Genomic DNA, 18617 nt, shown 5'->3' with positions numbered 1-18617 from the left:
TTATTAAATTGTAATAATTTTTTATGCTAGATACAAGTTTCTTATCAGATATATGATTTACAAAAATGTTCTCCAGTTCTGTGGGTTTTCCTTTCACTTCCTTGATGGTGTCCTTTGAAACACAGAAGTTTTAAATTTTGTTAAAGTCCAATTTATCTACTTTTTCTTTTGTTTTTGGTGTCATATCTAAGAAACCATTACCTAATCGAAGATCACAGAGATTTATACCTATGTTTCTTGTAAGAGTTTTATGGTTTTAGATCTTATATTTAGGTCTTTAATCCATTTTTAAATTAAGTATAATTTTTATATATAGCAAAGGTAGGAGTTCAATTTTGTTCTTTTGTATGTGTCATAAATCTTTTAAATTCGTGTTCCCGCACACACTTATCTTAAAAATCAGACTGCTTCTGTCTTTATTTTTTGGTTTTTACTTAATATGATATCAGAAAATATTTCTTTGTTTTTAGGCAGGCTTCCCAATTGTTTTTTTTTTTTTTTTTTTTTTTTTTTTTTTTTCTTTTTGCGGTATGTGGGCCTCTCACTGCTGTGGCCTCTCCCGTTGCGGAGCACAGGCTCTAGACGCGCAGGCCCAGCGGCCATGGCTCACGGGCCGAGCCGCTCCGCGGCATGTGGGATCCTCCCAGACCGGGGCACGAACCCGTATCCCCTGCATCGGCAGGCGGACTCTCAACCACTGCGCCACCAGGGAGGCCCTACCCAATTGTTTTTTAATCCATACATAATATTCTGTCAACTCAAGTGTATCATAATATCCTAAATCTTCCCTATCATGTTGAACATTTGGCCTTTTTCATGTTTGGGCTATTATGGAGACAGCTCTTTGCCTCTATAGAATTACTTCCTTAGGAAACATCCCCAAGAGTGTGATTTTTTTGGTCAAAGGTTATGAACCCTTTTCTAGTTCTGTTTACAAGTCGCTTTTATTGGTTTCTGAAAGGGCTATATCAGTTTAGAGTGCTGTATCCAATGATATATGAATTTCAGTGCAACTTCACAAACAGTGATGGTACCCTTTTAAAATTTTTCTTAACTTATCAGGTGAAAAATAATAATACTTCAAGATTACTTTAATTTCCATCTCACTTTATAAAAATTAATTTGTGTTTTTAAAAATCTAGGTGATATATGTATATTACGTGAAATTTCAGAGGGTACTAACAACAGCAATGACAGTAGCCTCCTTACCCAACCACTTTTAATTTTGGGAGGAATTTGTTACTTAGGATATAAGTTCGATGGCTATGACAGAGTCCTAGAAAAACAGTGACTAAAAGGACAGAAGTTTATTTCTTGCCCACGTGGCATGCAGAGTGGGTATAACAAGTCTGCTTTGTGGGGTGGTTGGGGCCGAGGCTCTTTCTGTCTTCCTGCTCTGCCCCTCTAGGACATTGCCCTTATCTGTGTGTTCTAGATTGTTCTGCATTTCATCTGGGTCGCAGTAAGAAGGTGGTGGGGGAAGAAGGGCAGCTCCTTCCCTTTGAGAGCGTGACCTGCAAGTTGCTTCTACACTTAACCCCATGGCCATACCCAGTGCAAGTGAAGCTGAGCAGTGCTGCCATTAGCTACGCAGTCATGTGTCCAACTAAATATTCTATTGCTGAATCAGAAGGAGAGACAGATACGGGGTCAACTGGCAGTCTGTGCCACCGCTGTTTCTCTGGTATAGACCGCCACATGTCTGTATAATATGCCTGCACTGCTGTCTCTCCATTCACCAGTTCTAGACATTACCTAGTGACTTTTATTCTCACTCCACCACGCCTCACTGTCCATCCTCCTAATAACGTACCATAATTGCAGAATTTGCAAATGTATACCTCTTCTTTGAGAAGGGACCATATGGAATCAGAAATCTGGCTGTCCACTTTGAGGGTGTCAGCACTTCAGCAGCTCCAGCAGCAGGTGCCTCCCAGTCATGGTACCAGGGTGCTGGTTGAACCTCATTGCTGGAGACCCATTTGCGTTACATTTTCACTCTGTCCCCACCATAACCCTGTCCTGTGCTTCCTGACACCCAAGGTGAAGGAAGATCGGAGCTGGCTTAGATGTTTACAGAGCCTATCTTTACCTCTCTGAAAAATAAATCCTAATTCCTAGGCTTTTTTTTTTAAGGTTTTTCTGATGTGGACCATTTTTAAAGTCTTTTTTGAATTTGTTACAATATTGCTTCTGTTTTATGTTTTGGTTTTTTGGCTGCGAGGCATGTGGGATCTTAGCTCCCCATCCAGGGATTGAACCCACACCCCCTGTGTTGGAAGGCGAAGTCTTAACCACTGGACCACCAGAGAAGTCCCCCTAGGCTTATTTTAACTTTGGGGTTTGTAGAACATATTTGAGATAAATCTATATAAAGTCTTAAAACATAGTGGGTGTAAATAGTAATAGTTCATAAATTATAACTGTAGTTAATTGCTTATGTTGCAAAAGTTCAAATGAACTCACTAATTGTTTGCCACCTCTCATCCCTTCTTCCTTTGGGACTTTATTGGGGTCTTCATGCTTCCAGTCCTACATATATTCAGTGAAGATTCATGTATGTATGGTTTATCTCACTGCTGCAGTAGTTGTAATAAGCTTCATTTAAGATGACACACTGTCTGGATAATTCCAAATTAAGTGTTTTATTATGACCACATAAATATTGGTCACCTGAGCCAAATATACTATGATTACATTTTCCTTTTTATATAAATTTCTATTTTTCCTGAAGTTCATGGTGTCCTCATTTTTTTAATTTGCTTTGTGTTCTTTGAATTTCTGACTGTCTTCCCACATCCTCCCAGAAGCTCTTTAAAACTCCTCTTAAGTTTTCTACATATTCCAGGCTGTCAGATAATCTATCCATCCCCTTTTTTTTCCTGAAGATGCTTTCTGGGGCTCTCTGTCCTGCTTAAATCTGACCTGGTCATCCTCCAGGCTTCTGCATATCTGTCATCCTGGGAATTCTCTCTGTCTCTGCTCTGCAAATGTCCCTACCCTCTTTTCTTTGTTGGATTCTCTGTTTCCTAGATCCCGTGTCTGTCTCTTTCTTGATTTACCCCTTCCTTTTGCTGGACCACAACCTCTGGTATCTCCTTAGAAATGGTACATGGGAAGGAACTGTTTTGTCCTTGTATGTGTGGAGATCTCCTCTCTGTTCAGTCATTTTCTCCTTTCCTATCCACTTCCATCTTCAAGTGTTATAGTTTAAAATTTCAGATATCTTTTAGTTTCACCATAGATAGATTGTTGTGCTTCTCATTCTTCTGTATACTTGAGGTACTTTTCAAAAGGAAAAGTGGGTGGTGGGAGCATCTTTACTCCACCATCTGGAAAGTAAAAATGCCATCTTCATGTCTTTGGTTAGGAGCACGAATGAATATTTTCATTTTTTTTGTTTAATCTTTTGATTCTCCACTAGTGTGAATTATCTGTTAATACCTTCAAAGAACAAATTCTATAATAATTAGCACAAAAACACAGAAATTCTAAAGCTTATTTTTCTCACTTGTCTCCTCTGAGATTCAGATGGTGTTAGAGTCCCAGCAGACTGGCGTCCACAGTTGTTTGCTCTCATTTTCAGATTGCCTCACTCCCGTGACGGCTGTGAACATGCTCACCCAGCAGGAAGTCCCTGTTGTCATCTTGGCCAAAGCTGACTTTGAGGGCTCTCTGGATGCAAAAATAGGTAAGTAGCCATTAAAATGTAATCAGGATAATGTACTTAGCAGGTTTAAGATCAAAATCCTAGCCTGGAAGAGCTGACTATATATTCCATGATCTGTTTTGCCTCTTTGTAAAAATGAATGTCCCTTCATTTCATCATCTCTTATTTAAGCATCATATTTTGAAAACATATCAAGTATATTGCATCTTGCTAGTTGCTACTGAGAATAATGAAAAATGTCTGGCCCATGGATTTTGCCAGTAGAGCTAGTTGGTGAGGCTTGCCTATACAATGTGGGGAACCATACAACTCAGATGAAAATCCAATTTCAGAATTCATAGAACCAACAGCAACTGCTGAGATGGGCATTCAAAGCACACATGATCGATGTGGGCTGGGTTTTGGTGAAGGCTTTGTGGAGGAGGTGAACTTCAGCTATGCAAGAAAGGGTTCGTGAAATAGCAGTAAAATCGAAGTCATATTTAGAGCTGTAAATTGGATATCCTTGGCAGCCTTACTCATTCCTAAGAGTTCTAACCTATCATCACCTAACAGGAAGTCTGGGATTGAACCAAGGCATGAGACCTAATCATACCCCATCCAAGACCTGCCCTCAGGGTAGACCCGAGCATCTCTCTACAGCTTTCCTACTGTAGATTCCAGCCAGTCTCCAATGTGCCAAAACCTGTGGAGAAAGTTATTTCCACACTCTCTATCTCCTAGCACACAGAAGAAATAGCATTGCTTATTGAAATCATGTTTTTGCTCACAATTCTCAGATCCTTTTTTGGCAAATTGATTTGAAGAAACATCAACACAGAAAACAGATATTAAGCCACTCAAGTCATTCTAAATCTCTGACAATTTAAACCTAGAAAGTATGTTGCTTAAAGGAAATAATTCCTTCTATTACTTTAATGCATTTTATAATTAGTCAAATTCATTAATACAACCAGCCAAGATAAACAATAAAGGAACCTCTGTTGATGTGGCTTTTTTCCCTTTTATTTTTGTTGTTGTTGTTGTTTTTTAATATTTATTTGTTTATTTCGGCCACGCTGGGTCTTAGTTGCGGCATGAGGGATCTTTTAATTGCGGCATGCAGACTTAGTTGCCGCATGCAGACTCTTAGTTGTGGCATGCGAACTCTTAGTTTCAGCATGCATGCAGGATCTAGTTCCCCACCAGGGATCGAACCTGGGCCCCCTGCATTGGGATCGTGGAGTTCTACCCACTGGACCACCAGGGAAGTCTCCCCTTTTGGTATTTTGAGTCAAAGTACTAACATAATATTGAGAGTTCTGAAGGATAGGGAAAAAGAAAAAGGAAAATCTGATTTTCTTGGGTGTGCATGGAAAATCATTTTTCCTGTTGTCTTGATTTCCTGCACTTCCGTAATTAATGTTTTGTGAATTATTGGCTCTTGGCCTTCCAAGAAGAACAGAAACAAAAGTAAACAAGAGTTAAAGTAGTGTTTTCACCATCTCACCTGCATGTTACAAATAGTTCACATTCTACTGAGCCCCATATGACCAACACCGTGGCCCAGAGCGGTCTTTATGTGATCAGATAAATTCTGTGTCCACAAGGTCTCCATTCGAAGATTGCTTCTAGTTACTACAGACCACAAACTTTTGGAATGCAGTAAATGACTTTTTTCCCTTCTTGACCATGAACACTTTTCAGCAGCCTTTATTGCTTGCCATTTGTCCTCACCCTTCAGTATCCTTCAAGTCCACTCTGAGAGTTTATTTGCTTCATTAGATGCTTTTCGTCCATAATCTCAGCTGGAACACTGCAGAACTTTCCATCATACCATGGAGTTTTCCATCTTACCAAGGAGCTTTAGAATGTGTGTCCCAAACATTAAATCACCCTTTTAGGGCAGCGTTCCAGAGAGGTTGTTCTTGGACATCTGACATAAGCATTTTGTGTATTACCCTTAGTTTTATCTCTCTCAGTTGCTGCGTGATGTGTAGTGTCCACAAGGATATCAGCAGTTTTGACAGTTGACCCTACAGCAGTTTTCAACCAGGGGTGATTTGGCAGCAGGCAACATTTGGCAATTTTAGAAACATTTCTACTGGTAGAGACCAGGGATGCTCTTCAACATCCTACAGCACACAGAACAGGCCCGCCAGCAAAGTTCAGAATGTCAGTAGGACCCAGGTTGAGAAACCCTGGCCTACAGAACCAACAACTAAAAAGCCTGTTTGTATTAATAGCTGAAGCTGAAACAGCATGCCTTGGCCCTCTGGATGAGTGATATACTTACATTCAACTCCATCTCCTCAAGGGCATATGTGGGTTGAAGAATAAATGTCTATTCAGAACGTACTGTTGCCTCTGGGAACAAAGCATAGTTTGAAGAAACACATTGGCCAGCTTTCCACTTACTGACCAAGTGGATTTTTCTGGGGTGCTAGGAGCTGCTGGAGGTGTCGGCCCTGCTTCTCAAGAGAACTCCACTGCCCTGTGTCACTCAAAGGAGACACTTCCCCAGATGCTTGTCATTTACTATTTAAGTGACAGAAGCACCCCAAATTGTATATTTTAGAATTACAACTATTTTTTTAAAAGAAACTAAGCAATGGAAAAAGACCTACAGGAAGTAGTGCCAATATAGTAAACTATTGTGTTAGGGTATTGAGTTTGTCCAAGACTCTTCTCCATTTTCCCAATGAATATGATGTGGTTTTATAATTTCTGTGACTAAAATCTTTTAGAGTCTCCCTTCAGAAGCTAACGCTGAGTGTCAGTGCTGTCAATTATTTTGTGATTTGGCCATTTGCAAAGGAGACGTTTTGTGTTTCTTCCCCTAAACAGGAATTCCCAGCACCAGCTTAGAGGACACTGTCTTAGCCCAAACCCTGGGCCTGTCGTACTCTGAAGTCATTGAAACCATGCCAGATGGCACGGAGAAACTGAGCAGCTCTGCGGAGGTTGGTGCCCGTGGAGGTGGCCGAAGAACTTACTTATAAACTCAGGGCCTTGACATGAGCTTGATGACACATTTTCCTTTGGGTGCAAGTTACAGCCTATCGTTTCATTCATACCCACACTAACAGTCTTGCAGTCTCGTTTCTTAATCTATGAAAACAAAATAATATTCTTTTTCAAGATCTAAAAGCTTATCAGCTCCAAGTTGAACCTGATCCTAGGATAGTGTGGTTATCGAAGCAACTAAACTTTATTTTGCGAATCTTCTGCTTAAGAAAAATGACCTTTCCAGGGAAACTGCTTCCTTGGGACAGGTGACCAAAATTGGCTGTTCCTTTTAGAGATCTCTGTTCTCCCCAGATTACTGACTTATTCCCACCTAAAGTTTGACTCATTTTTAGAAATCAGCAGTTTTGAGTCATGTTTATTTGGTCAAGGTTGTCTCTTGCTAGGTGGTAAGTCTGGCAGGATTTGAGCTCAGCCTTGATACTGAACTAGGCCAGAAATTATGATGGGAGAAGTAGGGTGAGGTGGGGAAGGGGGAAGTGGGAAATGGCTTAGACAGTGATTCTCGAACTTGAGCACACACCAGTATCACCTGGTGGCCTTGTTAGAACACAGTTTCCCTGGCCCCCATCTGGAGATTCTGCTTCACAGTCCCTGATGCAACCGAAGAATTTACATTTCTAACAGGTTACCAGGTGATACCACTACTGCTGCTGATCCAGGGACCACATTTTGAGAATCCCTGGGTTAGAACTTTGCCACCCAAAGTCTGGTCCCAGGACCAGCAGCATTGGCATCACTTGTTAGAAGTGTAGACTCTCAGACCCCACCTGGTCTACTGAGAACCCCATGTGATTTTTGTGCACATTAAAGTTTGAGAGTTCTGGTTTAGAGCACTCTTTCTTAAACTTGGCTGCCCTTTGAAAACACCTGGAACGTTTTGAAAAATACTGATGCTTGAGTCCCACCCCAGATATTCTGATTTAATGGTTGGGGGAGTGGAGAGGACATGGATCGGACATCAGAAGCATTCAATGCTCCCCGGGTGACTCTAATGTGCAGGAGAGCCTGGGAACTCCTGGCTTAACATAGTGATTGCAACCCAGCCATGTCTCAGAATCACCTGGGAGATGCTTACTGGCCCCACCTGGTTGATCCTGGTTCCGTTAGACCTGAAGATCCAGGTTTTTCAGGTTTGGGACTACCTGGCTATAGGATATTATGTATATAAAAAATAAGGGAATAGCCAGGTTTTTTTCCTCTGTAAGGAGTGGCAATGTTTCCTGACCTCATGTTTGTGCCTTCACTTCATAAATTATATCCCCAGACATGAGTCATGTTTTAAGATACTGAACCTTAAACCCTTCTTAAGACTGTGTGTGAGCAGGCTTCTTAGATGTAGAGCAGAGCCAAGCCAAAGTGCCAAAAAGGAGACCCAGATAACCCTCTGCAGGGCGAGAAAGGGGACAGTCGTGGCCAAAATTAGTCTTCTGAATTAGCCAGAAAAATGCCCCCTCCTTAGTATAAGACTGAGCATTAATTACACTCCCTGGCTTCTTTCAAATAGCTTCAGGTGGTCTGTTGAATCCTCTGGTGGCCCTAGACTGAATATCTAGACTGGAGGAATTCTTTCAATGGATGGAAGGAGAATGGATGGTGAAAGCCTCCATGAGCTTCTGAGATGTGAAAACAGTAATGCATTGAGAAGATAGACTTTCAAGAGAGCTTGTGATCACCTGCACCATAATTACATGGTAGTGGGAGTTTAGGACAAAGAAAGTGCTCTCCCAGAGTGTAAGTGGTTCCTTGGTAGAGAGCTCGATCTTCAGGACACTTCAGACGCTTAATGGAAAAGGCTGCTTTTGATAAACATAGCTGTACTTCCCTATTCTTTATGCCCCATGGCTGTAAGCTCCTTGAGGATAGGGGCAGATCAGATTTCTCTTTGTGCTCCCAACGCCTAGCACAAGGCTGGCACCTGGTGGGTTTGCAGTACACCTGCACTGAACCAATTCCAAGGTTCCCACGATCCCCTCGTTGGCAAGCCATGCTGGCCCGATTCTTATCATTAGTTTGGTTCTCTCAAAAGTGTCCGGTGAACAGCGAATTCCTCTTTTCTGCTATTAGTGTCCTGCCCTGCTGTCTCTAACATGGGAGCATTTAAATACAAAAGGGGTGGTCCTTCAAGCTGAGGCCTCAGTTTGTTGCCCTGCTTGCCTGAATTCCTTCGGCTTTAGGATAATATTGAACTTTTCTTTTCTGGCTACCCCTATCTCAATAGGGGAGTAGTCATTAAAATAAATACGCAGTTTTTTACTGGCAGCTGAATGCTGATATTTGCCTCTCTCTGTAGGTGCCACAGGGCTCTGGTGATAAGGAGAGCCACAAACCAGGGCCCACAGTACTCTCAGGGGCCCCCCCAAAAGTGTTAATTTCTTTTAACACCAGAAGAAAAAAGTGAACTCTTAAGGTCAAAAATTATATTCATCTTTATTCACCACTGTCATGAAATATGTTTTAATACTGTAAGGAGGAAGGTGCCCACAAAGGCAACAGAGAGTCACAATGCGGCCCTGCACAGACCACACAAAAAATGGCAATCCAGGGTGGTGGCATCAGGGTGGCAGCTTATTCTTACCAAGGGAGGAACGCGATCTCTCTCCTTCCCCTCTCAGTTCACAGGTATGAACCGGCCGGATGCATTTCTAGCCCTGACTCAGAAAGCCCGGAGGAAGAGAGTGGGCGGAGAGGTGACAAGTGATAAACTGAAGGACTGGCTGATCTCTAGGCAGCGGTACTGGGGCACGCCCATCCCCATGGTCCACTGCCCCACCTGTGGTCCTGTGCCCGTGCCTCTGGAGGACTTGCCTGTGACCTTGCCCAGCATCACCTCTTTCACTGGCAAGGGAGGCTCCCCACTGGCCTCGGCTTCGGAGTGGGTGAACTGCTCCTGCCCTAGGTAAGGAACCATGTCCCCCAGCTGTGACCATGTCTGGTCCCAGACTTCCACTTGGCTGGAAAGAATAACATAGGTCTTAGGTCTTTTGCTACCTTTGAGAGAAGGGGCTGGAATCTGGGGCCCAGCCCCTGTGATGAGCACCCTGTCCTCTCTCCTGAGCCGATAGAAGCAGCAATGTCAATTCACATCTTTCCCAGAAACAGCTGATCCAACTGATGGAAAAGCTACACATTTTCATGATAGCTTTGGAAGAGACCACTTTCCTCCATTTTATATTCCAAAGAGCTTCTCAGAGATGAGAGAAAATGCCTTACTGTTTTCCCACATAGTGACTGATAACAGTGGGGATTTTATCACAAGTAGCAGAGTAGTGGTAGCTACGAGGACAAGTATGCTCAGGGGGTCTCATTCTTTAATATACTGAAACATACCGTATCTCATTTCTTCTCATTTTGGCAGTAGGATTATGTTTTTCTGTTAATTCACTGGCATGTCTCACATGTGATTTTTATGATACCATTCCAGCTGATTAAACAAATAAATAACAGATACCAAGCTGTAATATTTCCCTTCTTCCTTCTATGGAAAAGCCATTTTTCTCTGCCTTATAGATCATAATGGGGTTGTTTTAAAATAACTTAGTCCTCTTCTTAGCATCTCTAGGTCAGTAATTGGGTAACCATATAGTGCAAGTGCATGGCTCAGAATGGGGAGTCAGACAGTAATGGCTTCAAGTCCTGGCCTTGCCTCTTCCCTAGCTGTGTGGTCTTGGGAAAGTCACTTAACCTTTCTGAGCTGTGATTCCCTTATCGGGAGCTAAAATAACCCCCTTGAAGGGATTTCAGAAGATGAGAATTAACGCATGTAACACTGCAGAGTGACACCTAGCAGACACTCTCTAACTGGAAATGTTAGTGCCATCCTGCCCGGGCCTGCCAAAAGTCCACCCAGGTCTTCACCCAGGCTGTTCTGAGGTTTGAGATGGGGCTTGCAGTCAGGAACATAGGAAGCTCTGGGCCATTTTAGGGTATCACCCTCTTTGTTGATAAGCAATGACAAAGGGTTTCCCTGCCGGAGACATCAGCAGCCTTCAGCCCGCCAGTTGTGGCAGCCCAGGGCCTTGGTGGTGGGAATAAGGTTTCCTACCTTGGCTGCAGATTCCTGGAGGGCAGAGCCCAGGGCTTGGTCTTGAGGTCAAGTCTCCCTGGTGATTCTAATGAGCACACAGGGCTGAGAGCCACTGAGCCCATGTGGCCAAGCGGGACAGCATGGTGGTAAGGACCACAGGTATGAGTCCAGAAAGGTGGATTCCTTACCTTTGAGCTCCAAGACCTTGGGCAGATTTCTTAACCTCGCGGAACTCTAGTTACTCAACTGCAAAATGGGGACATGAGTAGTGTCTACCTCATAATCCCCAGGCTTACTAGGAATTAAATGAGATAATGCCCATGAAGCATTTGGCTTAGTGTCTGCCACCCAGTGTTAGTATTATTACTGTTGGAGCTAATAATGGTAATAACGTTGTCACTATCACCATCATCTGTCCATCCCACTTACCAAGTAACCTCTTCCGTGTAATCCAGCTTTTAGTGTCAGCAGGAAAACATGTTGGTTGTCTTCAAGTCCAACATGACCTTTAAAAAGAAAACCAGCATGGCAAGTGTTAGTCAGATATTAGTCCTATTATCAGTTGAATCCTGCATTTTCTTCCTAACTTGTATGGGTGCCCTAATGGTGAGGAAGAAGAAGTAACAGTTATCTTCTAATTATTCCTAAAAATAGTATGTGTTCTGGTTGATTGCCTTCCAAATAAAAAGACCTGGATTTTATTTATTTAATTTTAAAATTATTTTATTATTTTTTGCAGGGGGCATATTGGGTTTTTGTTGCTGTGTGTGGGCTTTCTCTAGTTGCAGTGCGTGGAGGCTACTCTTCGTTGTGGCACACAGGCTTCTCATCTCAGTGGCTTCTCCTGTTGCAGAGCACGGGCTCTAGGCGTGTGGGCTTCAGTAGTTGTGGCGCACAGGCTCTAGATTGCAGGCTCAGTAGTTGCGGCACACGGGCTTAGTTCCTCCACAGCATGTGGGATACTCCCGGACCAGGGCTCAAACCCATGTTCCCTGCTTTGGCAGGCGGATTCTTAACCACTGCACCACCAGGGAAGTCCCCTGGCTTTCATTTAGAGATGCACTGTAGGAAACAGGATTAGGGTTCCCTTGGGGCTCTCTCCGATAAGCTCCTACCCCAGGGACCACCACTCTTCCCAGTGGGAGGCCCCCTGACTGAAATGAGGAGGCCCCTGGGAGCCCAGAGCCCTGCCAGATCTGGGCTCCTGTGCTCTCTGCTGAGCCACTTCCATTTAATAAGCAGAAGATGGGGAGTGGCTGTTTCCTCCAATAATATTCGGAAAGCCAGTATGAACTGCATCACAGATGTAACATATAAAGGCAACCCTTCTTTTATTTTTAAATTAAAACAGACTCAAGCCCTTGCATGCTAAATTAGCAGAGGATTCATCAGTTCCTCTTGGGGTTCCTCATCCCCCTCCTCAAATTCTCCAAGATCCCCCGAGGACCCATACTGCCAAAAGGGTAGCATTTGGAGAGGTGGTTGGTCCCACTTCCATGCCTCAGAAGGGAGAACCTGGAGTCTGAGCCATGTTCTCCTGCTGTGGCTTCTCACGGCCACAAAGGGTCCCTGCTAATAGCTGTCGGTAGCTGGCTCACCCCATCCACTGCTGTTCCATGCCTCTGGGGGGTCTTCAAGGAAGCCAAGCACCCTCCTTGGCCAGGCTTGGCTCAGGGTACTCTCTCTTGGCTTCCCAGAAGTTGTGGCTTTTGGCTTCAGTCCCACAGGGCCATCACCCTACCAACATGTTTCAAAATTGGTTCAGCAGTTGGGTCCTTGTGGAACCCTAGTCCTCCCCAGGCATCTGCATGCCTAGGATGAGGATTGCTTTTTCTTTTCAACCCTTTACACACCAAGCATCTCACTTCATTCACTTTCTTGAACAGTGGGGCTATCTTCACCCTTCTATAGGGAAGCTTCCTTTAGGCAGTGGTGTGTTGGTAAGTGTGTACTAAATAGCTCTCTGGAGGGGAGCTGCTGATTTGTAGTGTTAGCCCATTTCTGTGGTATAGGTACTTCCACCAAGGGCTAATTTCAGGCTACCAACTTGGCATCATTTGTCCCAGAGTTGGGAAGCGATCCCAACAGTTAATCCTCACAAGCTGGTATGAGATGGCTCCAGCATACCTCTGCCTTTGGCTCCCAAGGTGATTTATCTTCCTAAGGTCACCTCTTGTGGATTTCTGCTCCCCTTACCCAAGAGATAGAGATAGAAAAAACCCCAAGTTCATTTTTCAGCACAGTATCTCACTACATTTGGTTTTCAGCTTTTCGTCATAAACTGATTTGCCTCATAAGCATCATAGAGTAGGCATTGGCTGAAGGCAGTCTTGATAAGCCTAAAAGAGAAGTGAATGCAGTAAAGAGACAAGATTCCTGTTAGATATTCTACCATGTTAAATTCAGAGAAGTACAGAATAGGGCTTTTAATTGTTGAAGATTTAAATGTTTACTTTGTAAGTTTCTTTAAAACATCATGTACTCTGCAGTACAAAGAGAGTCCACACTGTGAATTATCTTTCCATGATGGGGCATTTTTCTTATGACATTTTAAATTCATAATGATTGTCATAGCTTTCTCAAAAGCTGGTGGAAAATGCATTAATATTTAAAAAGAAACCAATCGATGAACTTCATTTATTTCTTAGGTGCAAGGGAGCAGCCACGAGAGAGACAGACACGATGGATACCTTTGTTGATTCTGCTTGGTACTACTTCAGATATACCGACCCTCAGAATACTCAGAGGTAAAGAAAGCCCTGCTGAATTCGTGAGCATGTGTCAATCTGGGTCTTCCAAGAAGCAAACACCAAGATGGAATTGGATGGGCAAGAGATTTATGGGGGCAAGTGCCTCTAGGGAATAAGGAGGTGAGGGAGCAGGAGTTGGCAGGGCGAGCCCTTGACCATGATGCTGGTCTGACACCTGTGAAAGGAGAGGGCGGAGGTAGGAGGATGGCGTAGGAAGAGCCTCAGACCACAGTGCAGCTTGAGAAAGTCTCGAGCAGGCTGACGGGAAGCCTCAAGCAAAGCATGTCCATTAGAGAGTCCCAAGTCAGGAGGAAATGGCTGCTGTGGTCCGCTCCCTATAGGAGAGCATGGGCTGGCGTGAACACCCAGTGGCTCCAAAGACAGAGGAGCTGGAAGCTGTTGATCAGTTGTGCTCTTTGAAACAGGCTCTTGTAGGGAGTGTGTTTGATTATTAAATTAGATTCTTCACATCCAGGTAAGTCCCAGGTACAAGAAAAATGAAAAACAGAAGAAGGAAGGAAGTGCTAATACCCTCACTGGCCCTGTGGTGAACTGCATTTATGCAGTTGTAAAGGTGTAATATTATTTACTTAACTGAAAATAATGATGTAACTATTCAGGGAGGATAGGAGGTAGGGAGTGTGAGAGAGCTGAGAAGCATGACTTCTTAGCACATACAGTCGCTAGATAATTTCCAAAATTGATAAACGAGCAAAGACCATAAACATATTTTTTAATAATTGCCAGAAAAAACATCTGAAAGAATTAAAAGTGGCTAAGCGACAGGTGAGGGGTGGGAGGGAGGTTAGTGAAGGAATGGGGCTGGAGACCACTGTTTTAAATTATAAACCTTGTGGTACTATTTGATTTTTTTCAGCTATGTGCATGTGCTTCTTTGACAAAAATAAATAAATAAGGGAAAGAGAGCAGTAGGTAGATAGGTAAAGAAGGAAATGAGAACAAAAGGAAACTGGTGCAGAGCACAGGAAAACCACAGACATTGTGCTTCAAAGACCTTGCCAGCTTGCTCTTGTCCGTGGGAGAACAATTATACTGAAACCCCATAGTCCACATACGAAAATGCCCCCATTTTCTTTGTTGGTTGTAAGATAATATATTTCCAGGGAGACAGGCGCTCCTGCCTGCCCTGCAGTCCTGCGGATCTGTGATTTGAGTTGAGGCTGTGCAGAATGAGCAGGATCCGGAGTAAACAGCAGGCGGCAGAGGCAAGAAAGGATACAGGGTGACTGCTGTGGCTGGGAACCACCAGGGCAGCCCTGGCTAACCCACAGAGGGGCCCCTCTTCTGGGTCTTCCTTCTAGAAGGGGCTTTTGGTGACTTCCAGTTAGGAAGAGCTGCCTTAGAATGCAAGGGCAATCAGGCTCTCCACCTCTCAGAATGCTTCAAGGGAAAACCTTCTTACAGATGATAGACTCCAACTTAATGATGGGACCCTTAACTGGTGAGAGGTATGTCCCGAGACCTTCACAGCCCCTAGTTTGGGAATACCACGTATCACATCATTTCCCTTGTAAAATGCTGCTGTTTATTTCCATGCTGGCTTGCATTCTCACTAGGTGGTTTCCAGGAAAGATCATAGATCCCAGCTATAGCTACCTTCAACATCTCACTCCTCAATTTATTTCAAACTTACTTTCAGGCCGAGTACCATTCTTGACTTCCCTTGCTTTTCTGTCACCTGCGTGAGCAGTTAGGTTTCTCTGGGGAAGCATTTTTCACAAAGAAACATTATTTAAAATTTTACCGGAATTCTGGCATAGTGACTGGAGGAGAGAAAACCAAGCTGCCTTAAGATGCAAACACATGGTGTTTGGCCAGGCCCACCTGCTGAGCGCCAGGGAAAAAAGTACCTTGAGGTGTGGGGAAGAGAATTCACATATATGTGAAACCATGGAGTGTACACACACACACACACACACACACACAGTGTACACACACACACACAAAGTGTAAACACATGGAGTATATACACACACAGTATATACACACACACACAGAGTGTACGTAGACACATACACACACACACATACACACACACACACACCCTCCCTCCCTCCCCCAGAAAATAAAGTGAGTGGCATTTCTTTTCCTCCCTAGCATCCATTAGGACTAGGGAATGATGCTTCCAGTGAGGAAGCCTTTCTTTTAGGACCTCTATTGACCAAAAAGTATCTATTAGGTTACAGAGAGTTAGGCTGTTTCATGTTAATTACTCCAAGTATGCTCAGTGCATTCAGGAAGCATATGCAGGCTCTTGCTGACTATCTGCATTTTGAGGCTGCTTTAAAAATAAGATTGAATTTCTGTTTTATTTATTTATTTATTTATTTTGGTTTATAAAATGTAATTTTATTTTATGTTACTCTGCTGTTACATAGGGCATAACATTTTCACAAGGCTTTTTTGGAACTACAGTCGATGATTATTAGCAACATACAATAGTGGTCCAACTCTCTAACAATCACCAGACGAACTGGACACCCTCTCACATGTACACAAATCTTCATGGAAAAGTACCAATTTTAGACTTGGACTTGTGTACTTTATTTCCCCTTTCTAGTGTATTAAGAAATGACATGCATGTCATTTCTTAATACACTAGAAAGGCAAATGAATTTCTGTCTTAAAATGAACTTTTAGTGCCTGCACGAGTCTCCATTGTACGTGCCTTATTGCCCTCTATTGGTAAGAACTCAAAAATCTTGATTGTCTATGGTAATAAAAATTAAAATAAATCCAGATAGTCAAATATGCATTGTACAGAAATACCCTTTTTGCTGTATGTTTTCCTTTTGTCCTCATTATATATGAAAATCACATTTGTTAAAATATGTCAGTAATGGCTTCTGAAACAGTTTTTATAAATTTCATAAATTAACACTGCTCTGACATTTTTCTCCTTTGTTATATAAGCTTCTCTCATTATATTTTAAAAAGAAAATCACTGTTTTTCTCTGGCATAATTTATTTCAGGGAATATGCAAATTATGATTGGTCTAATTTATGCAATTGTGACAAAGCAGGGTTTTTTTATAAATGACCATCTCTCTTCCTCCCAGCCCTTTCAGCACAGCGTTGGCAGATTACTGGATGCCTGTGGATTTGTACATTGGAGGGAAAGAACATGCTGTCATGCACTTGTTCTATGCAAGATTCTTGAGTCACTTTTGCCATGATCAAAAGATGGTCAAACACAGGTGAGCATTTATACTGCTTTGCAAAAGAATTCAGTTCCTTGAACAGCAACTGAAGGCAGGTGTTGGTTCTTCTGAAGCAAGGTAAATATATGTAGCAGAAGAGCTCTATTTTTCAAGCATACTTTAGAGGTCATTGTCAGCCTTAACCACTGGAAGTCCATTTATGTTGCTTAGTCAGTTCTAGCCCGTGATGTTTGCCTGCTTGCATAGGATCTTCCCTTCAGCTTTTCTCTGTTGAACTGAGTTAAGTAGTTGAGATTTTCACTTGTGAGGCAGAGAAGAGCGGTTCATAATGTCACACAGCTTTTTATAGCTTCTCATGTGAGGTCATGTTTATCATCTGGTCCCTTGGTGTAAGCTCTGTTTCCAAGCTTGACTGAATCCTGTCTCAATATGTCATTCTGATAAAATAGATTAAAAGCTAGGGAATCACATTGTAAATCCATTGATAAATTCTTTTCTTGTTGGTCTATAATATAGTCCCCATGATGTTCAGAAAGATGTGTGTGTGTGCTTTTTTCCCATGAAATATATCATATATATGTATATATAATATATACATAATATATAATATGTATTTAATGTATTATACAATTTAAAAAATAAAATGAACATCCATGCACCCCCTCCTCAGATTAGGATATAGAGTATTACAGGTCCCTTAGAATACCCAGGGTGTCCTCACTAATCAGATCATCCCCCTTCCTACACCACCCACCCCTCCCCCATACATTCCCTATCCTGAATCTTGAATTATTCATTTTCTTGCTTTTCTTAAATGTATTACTTCTTTATATATTTTTAAACAATATGTGTTGTTTAGTTTTCTGTGTTTGAACTTTGTATAAGTAGAATCATATTTCATGTATTCTCTCTTGCTTCTCTTGCTCAGCATTTTTGGGGATTCATCCATGTTGCTGCATGGAGTTATGTTTCATTAGTGATTCACTGCTATCTGGTATTCCATTATATGGAATGGAATTTCTAATACAGAGCTCAGTTTATGTCTATACCACCATTAATGGTCCTTGGGCTGTTTTGTGCAATTCAGAACAAAACTGCCGTAAGCATCCCGGTACGTTTCCTGACATAACGCGTGTTAGCAGTTCTCTAGGATGTGTACCTGGAGTAAGATTAGAGTAACCACATGTTCAGCTTCACTAAGAAATGCCAGACCGTTTTCCAAATTGGTTATATGAACCTACACTGGCACCAACAGAGGTGAGGGTACTATCAAGATCTTCATCATTACAACATATAGTACAGCCATCCCTGTGTATCTGCAGGGGATGGGTTCCAGGACCCGCCACAGATACCAAAATCTGTAGATGCACAATTCTCATAGTAGGCCCTCCTTATCCGTGGGTTCCACATCCTTGGATTCAACCAACCTTGGATCATAATCACAGAGGGCTGACTGTATTATCTAACTTTTAAAATTTTGTCAAACTGGTGGTTATATAATGGATCACTTTGTGAGTTAAATTTGAATTTAAAGACACTGCTTACTTAATGAAGTTTAGCATATTTTTATTATGTTTATGGACTTCTGTGTTTCCCTCCTGTTAAATCCCTATTTGTGTCCTTTGCCCTTATTTCTTATTTTTTTTTTTTTTTGCGATACGCGGGCCTCTCACTGCTGCGGCCTCTTCCGTTGCGGAGCACAGGCTCCGGACGTGCAGGCCCAGCGGCCATGGCTCACGGGCCCAGCCGCTCCGCGGCACGTGGGATCTTCCCGGACCGGGGCACAAACCCGTGTCCACTGCATCAGCAGGCGGACTCTCAACCACTGCGCCACCAGGGAAGCCCTGCCCTTATTTCTTCTGGGTTGTCTTTTATCAACTGTAGGAGTTCTATAAATATTCTGGACGCTAATCCTTTATCAGCTATATGTATTGCAATATTTTTTCCTGGTTTTTGGCTTGTCTTATTTTTATGGTGTCTTT

At 42.7% G+C, this 18617-nt stretch overlaps 1 protein-coding gene across 6 annotated transcripts in view; it reads left to right on the top strand.

Annotated features, from left to right (window-relative positions):
* The window catches only part of LARS2 (leucyl-tRNA synthetase 2, mitochondrial), a 251118-nt gene that overhangs the window by 198126 nt on the left and 34375 nt on the right, over window positions 1-18617 (top strand). For all 6 annotated transcript variants that reach the window (XM_081246586.1, XM_081246585.1, XM_081246582.1 and 3 more), the window contains 5 exons: window positions 3587-3691; window positions 6497-6612; window positions 9292-9575; window positions 13352-13450; window positions 16534-16671. In XM_081246586.1, coding sequence (XP_081102712.1) covers window positions 3587-3691; window positions 6497-6612; window positions 9292-9575; window positions 13352-13450; window positions 16534-16671 — 742 coding nt within the window. The remainder of the gene's footprint in view (window positions 1-3586; window positions 3692-6496; window positions 6613-9291; window positions 9576-13351; window positions 13451-16533; window positions 16672-18617) is intronic.

Source organism: Mesoplodon bidens, assembly GCF_964165515.1.
Source record: "Mesoplodon bidens genome assembly, chromosome: 10".
Lineage (NCBI taxonomy): Eukaryota > Metazoa > Chordata > Mammalia > Artiodactyla > Ziphiidae > Mesoplodon > Mesoplodon bidens.
This window is presented reverse-complemented; position numbering and strand designations above follow the sequence as displayed.